At 37.7% G+C, this 6367-nt stretch overlaps 1 protein-coding gene across 1 annotated transcript; it reads right to left on the bottom strand.

Moving 5' to 3' along the window:
• LOC105527151 (olfactory receptor 9G1) lies at nt 1-924 on the bottom strand. The gene has a single exon (XM_011963391.1). It carries the CDS (start codon nt 922-924, stop codon nt 1-3), a length of 924 nt encoding a protein of 307 aa, XP_011818781.1.
• Nucleotides 925-6367: the final 5443 nt, after the last annotated feature.

The raw sequence follows: 6367 nt of genomic DNA, 5'->3' as shown, positions 1-6367 counted from the left end.
TTATGCTGACTTGAAGAATTTTTTCAGAGCTTCTTTCACGTCTTTATTCCTCAGACTGTAGATCATAGGGTTCAACATGGGGAACAGCACAGTATAAAAGGTAGAAACAATTTTGTCCCTCTCAAGGGAGTAGCTGGAACTTGGCCGAGAGTAGATGTAGAGAATGGAGCCATAGTATAAGGTAACAGAGATCAGGTGGGAGGAGCATGTGGAGAAGGCTTTGAGGCGGCCCTGGGTGGAGCGGATCCTCAGGATGGTGGCGATGATGGAGAAGTAAGAGGCCAGGATGAGCACAGTAGGGGAGATGACATTGGAGGCCAGCAGGAAGTGCAGTACAGCCTGGTAGCTCTCTCTCACCCTGCATGCCAGCTTCACCAGGGGTGGGACATCACAGAAAAAGTCATCAATGACATTGTCACCACAAAAATCCAGTGTGAATGTGTTGCTGGTTAATATTATTGCTTTGACAAAACCCCCAGTATAGGAATATAAAACCAAACAGATGCACAATCTCTCTGGCATAGCCTGAGCGTAAAGCAGGGGCTTGGAGATGGCCACGTAGCGGTCATAAGCCATGGCAGCCAGCAGGTAGCACTCACTATAGGCCAGTCCAGCAGAGAAGAAGAACTGACACAGGCAGCCAGCAAAAGAGATGCTTTTGTCTTCAGAGATGCAGGTCACTAGGATCTTTGCGGTGTAGACAGAGGAATACCAGAGATCCAGAAATGACAGATTTCCAATGAAAAAATACATGGGTGTGTGGAGGCGGGAGTCATTACAGATCAATATGATGAGGGTGCTATTTCCTACCACAGTCAGAGGGTACACGCCCAGGAACACCACAAACAGGCCCAGCTGCATCCCTGGATCTGTGGTGAAGCCCAGCAGGATGAACTCAGTCACTGTGTGATTGCTCCTCTGCATGGCTTACGGATACCGCACCTACAAATAGAGTAGAAGAGAGTTTAATTGCCTCAACCAACACCAAATGATGGCATTTTCTATGCTAAGCACCTGCAATAATATAACCAACACTAAGCAGGAATTTTGGCTGCCTTGGGCAGGTGATGGAAGTTTTCTGAGCTTCAATATATTTATTGTAATAAAATGCATTTAATAACAGAAAAGCCTTCATGCTATTGACAGGTTTATTAATTTTTTCTTGAAAAACAAAATATTTATTGAGCCCTATGTGCTGTTCCAGACAGTGGGATATAGCAGTGAAGATGATAGGGCTGACTCCTATCCTACTGAGCTTTTATTTTAGAAGGGAGAGATACATAAAAAACAAATAAGTACAGTGTCAATTAATGTTAAATGCTAATAAGAAAATAAGACTGGATGATGGGATAAAAACCAACTAGGAAACAGCTCGTCTAATTTAGACACTGAGAGAAAAAAAAAATTCTTTTCCTGTTCCCAGCTATGCATGGACAAGTTGTTCAGAGCCTATGAAAACTGAAACCTTCTAAACACTATGGTTTAGAGGGTGATAACAATGTATTTTTCCACAATCACAGAAAAAATTATCTGCTTAGTTACTTCGCAGGAGTCTTTGGTACATTTATCATGAATTCCAGGGAAGAAATCCGGTTGAGAATTAGGGTGAAGCTTGGGTAAAGACCAATGAGTTTATCTGTTTCTGCCAAGTGAAAAAATATGTGATTTTGTTTATGGGTATTTGGGGTATAAAATGTTGAGACTCAGCATTACTTCTCAGTCTCTATAAGAAACCCTGGACATAGTTCTTAAAAGGACAGTTATCCCAAGTTGATATTGTCTATAGCAATAGTTCTAAATGCCATAATATTGGAAAAATCTTCTTGTCAAACAAACATTTAGAAATGCTTCCTTTAGATTCTTGACATAATATGTATAGTTGATGTAACCTAAGTATAAACATGTATGTATGTGTATGTAAACTACCCTAAGTCTAATGTAAAATAGATGTAAAAGAAAAACAATTCACAATAGAAATAATGAAATAATTATAATATAGGTTGTATTATAAAATAATTTGAATTTCAATATATAAATGCTGGATCACTTAGTGAGATATAGATAGTAAAATCGACACATGTAGAATCATCATTAATGTGTTGGTGACTCAAATATCAGTAGTCACGTTGATATTGGTGATATTTTCCTGACAAATTCATCAAGTCTTGACAAAGTTCCAAACAAAATAAACCACAATCTTTCCTTGGTTTTATTAAATTGTTATATAGGAGGACCTTGCAAAATATAAGTTTTCTTTGTCTGTAGAGCAGAGTAGATTTCAAACTGATGTAATTATAACAATATTTTCTAATGCACAAATATGCATTGGGAGCCTGGGTGTAGGGAATGGAACATTTTTCTTTGCATAGGGCTGTCCCTATGGATGCAGGATGTGTTCATACTTGTCTACTACATACTAAACATCCAGTACTCCTCTTATCTTTGTGATAATAATAAATCCAACCACACACTTAAGAAATGTCCATCAATGATAGACTGGATAAAGAAAATGTGACACATATACACCATGGAATACTATGCATCCATAGAAAAGAATGAGTTCATGTTTTTTGCAGGGACATGGATGAAGCTGGAAGCCATCATTGTCAGTAAACTAATACAAGAACAGAAAACCAAACACCACATGTTCTCACTCATAAGTGGGAGTTGAACAATGAGATCACATGGACACAGGAAGGGGAATATCACACGCTGGGGCCTATTGGGGGTTGGAGGGCAAAGGGAGGGAGAGCATTAGGACAAATACCTAATGCATGCAGGGCTTAAAACTTAGATGATGGGTTGATAGGTGCAGAAAACCACCATGGCACATGTATTCCTAGGTAAGACAAATCTGCACGTTCTGCACATGTATCTCAGAACTTAAAGTAAAATATAGAAAAAAAGAAAAGAAAAAGAAAATCCAGCAGCTATGAGCACACACAAAGCACAAGTTTTGGTAGCTAAATACCATTTTTCCACTGAAGGGATCCCAGAACTCCTTAAACCTCCCAAGTTTTGGTCAAGGATTGCATAAGATGAGTCTGGGACATCTTGTGGCAGAAACTAAGAAAATATTCAAAGATTATAAGGACATGTTAAAATGACCCAGAAGCTAGTTTGAAGAAGTTTCCCCTGGATGCATTTTAGACAATTTCATATTATAAGTATAATCACCATAATTGAATAAAACATATTGAATATAAAATAAAAACGAAACACTCTTTAAAGGATGTTTTCATTTATTGAGACTCCACTCCTCCAAAACTTTGCATTTTACTTTATGAAGCTTCATAGGCTTTTCTAGGAATTGTGTAAAGAAATACAAAATAACTGGAAAATGTTCCTAAGTGGTCAAATTACCTGTGGCAGTACGGCTCTCCATTTACTTTTTTTTACTGGGTCACTGGGGTAAAGTAGAGATAGAAGCCCACAGGATAGAGCAAGGATTTTTGTTTCTTTTGCATGTTACATATCCCCACTGCCTAGAATAGTACCTGGCATATAATAGATATACAATAAATATTTATGGAATAAACAAATGGGTAACCCTGACTCAGAAGAGAAACAAGTCAAGAGAATTGATATTCTGGATGTCCTCTAATGATGTCATTATACCCTAAAACCACTACAGAATTGTTTGATATTCCGCATGCATTTCCCGGCACCAGTAATCCCAGGTCATTTGTGTTTTTTGCAGACAGGTGCAGGGACAAAGAAATCAGTCCACAATATAGCCAGCCTAAACAAATATTTGTTTTCCCAAATGGTGTGTCTGTGAAGAAATTGTTTTTCATCTGAGCAACAGATTGCCTGTCATTATGTGTCATGACGTTTAGGAAGCATGCCTAAGAAATCAGAGCTGACTGCTCACACTAGAGACAGATGGGATATCCTCGAAAAAGCATTTGTCTTTCAACAACTGAGAAGGATTCAAGTTCTTCATCACTAGTCAACAATGTAAAGCCTCAATTTCTTCATATGTAAGATAGGGATAATTCATCTCTTCTTAGGGTTGTTGTAAAGGAGTTTACTCAAATAAGGACTACATACAGTGACTAGCATGTTATAAACACTCAAGTAACAAATGGTTCTCAAATTCTTTGTACCTTAGAGTGCCCCAGTGTTTCTAACTTAGGAGGTTGCAGGCAAGCCCCCAGGAATCTGCTTGCATTAAAGCAGCCCAAGTGCTTGTAATGTGGGTTGTCTGTAGGTCATGTTGAGAAACACTAAAATGAATATCAGTTGTATTTATAAAAGTTTCCAGAATCAAAATGAAGTTAATAGTGTTAAATAAAAACAAGTGACAAATATGGCTGGGCATGGTGATTCATGCTTTTAATCCCAGAACTTTGGGAGGCTGAGTTGGGAGGGTCTCTGGAGCCCAGGAGTTCAAAAACAGTGTGGGCAACACAATGGGACTATGTTTCTATAATACATACATACATATATAAAAATAATTTAAAAAGTGACAAAAAGAGCCAGAGAAGGCAATTAAGAGAGGTTTCTCATGCTTGTATGCCTGATAAAACTATCACAAAGACTGTAGAAACCACACTCTTGCACAAAGATCATCACAACTTTACACAAAAAGAGTACTTCTGCAAGGACATCTGCCCAGAAACTGCCTGTCCAACTGGGCATCGACCGGGCCATGCACTGCCTGCTACTGCTGGGTGCTGGATAATATGGTAAAAGCACCATTGTGAAGCAGGTGAGGATCCTACATGTTAATAGGTTTAATGGAGAGGGCGCTGAAGAGGACCTGCAGGCTGTAAGGATTAACAGAGATGGAATATATTACCCCTGGATGATGGCTACAGTTTCTCATCTTCCCGGCTATGTCCTATCACAATTCACAGGCTGGAATTGCTCTGTCTTAGGAACTTCTAATAAGAACACTATTCTGTTGTCTGGAAGGGATGGGGGATGGGGCCCCTACTACCTGACCTTGAACTATGATTGAAAAAAATAACAAAAAATGGCCTGAAATACTTAATTGGTAAAACTGTAGTATGACAACTATCCAAAAAGACATCTATATAAGAAATGACTAATTGACAACCTATGGTACCAAAAGTTGGCATTTGAGCAAAATATGGCAAGTCCTTAGTAAGCAACCTACTGTGTACTAGATGTTGTGCAAAACCCTTGAACCCTACTAATACCTTGTCTGCATATCTCTCTGTGACTCTGTTCTGCAAGTAAATATAAGTATTAACATTTGTGATAAATAAAAATTCTCTGCATGTTTCAGCAAAACCAACAAACAACAAAACAACAACAACAACAACAAAACAGGCATCACCCTTGTCATCAATCTTTGTAGCCAAAGATTATTATTCCAAAATAATCACATAATTCTCATTTTAAAAAAAAAAAAAAACCTTTGTCTTCCATTACCTCCCCGAATATGCATATAGTTGACTGTGGCATTTGTATTCCCATGGCAATACTCTATTCTCAAATAAACCTATTTTTCTTTTAGATAGCCTCTCTGTGTTTGTTATTTAGATTGACACATATGGTGTCAGAAATAGAACCCGAAAAAGATAATGATCCAAAGAAACTGGTGATTCTTGAACTGATATGCAGTGCTCACTTGAGCCCTTTGTGCTTTCCTCCACTTCCTTGGCTCACTTTTCTGCCCTGATGAGTCTTCTCTTAGGCTGAGCCTGCCTCTTTTAGTATAGGCTTTTGTATATTAGTCAGGATCTGTTTTTTGTTTTTTTGTTTTTTTTTATAAAGTCACCTAATAAGGGACTATGCATCCCTCCTGGGGTGATAAAAGACTTTTCGTCTTTTGTGGTAAATCTTTTCTGGTGTAAAGACATGTGTCTTTCTGGATTGAGTACTCTGGTTCTACAGAATTTGCATTCTATCTAGGAGGCATGTCTTTTGTAGAGAATTCATTTTTGGTCTCTGTGCCTAGTTTAATATTTTGTTTGATCTTTATGCCGAGGTTGAAATTTTTATGAACACTCTTATCTTGGTTTCTTTTGATTTGGTTTGATTCTTTCCCCTTGATTTTTAAAAAAATTATTCTGAAAGCAAAAATATATTCTAAATGGTGGGTGCAGAAAGGCTAATTAAAAGCCATTAGTGCAATTGCTACTGTCTAAAACACTGATCTAAACTACTGACATTTCCTGACAGGAATGATGGTATTTTCTTTGCTCTCAAGAGATGACTAAGAAACAGAATGAGTTTTTTTAAACATAAAGGCATGACAGGTTTTTGGAACTCCAGCTAGCCACATTTTATGGTCCATGCTTATGCATATTTTAAAATTGACAAGCAATGTTACATCAAGAAAAATTCAGAGCTCAAATGTTCATTATTTAAACTCTTTTTTTTTTTTTTTTTT

This window comes from Colobus angolensis, unplaced genomic scaffold (genome assembly GCF_000951035.1).
Source record: "Colobus angolensis palliatus isolate OR3802 unplaced genomic scaffold, Cang.pa_1.0 Scaffold61, whole genome shotgun sequence".
Taxonomy (NCBI): Eukaryota; Metazoa; Chordata; class Mammalia; order Primates; family Cercopithecidae; genus Colobus; species Colobus angolensis.
This window is presented reverse-complemented; position numbering and strand designations above follow the sequence as displayed.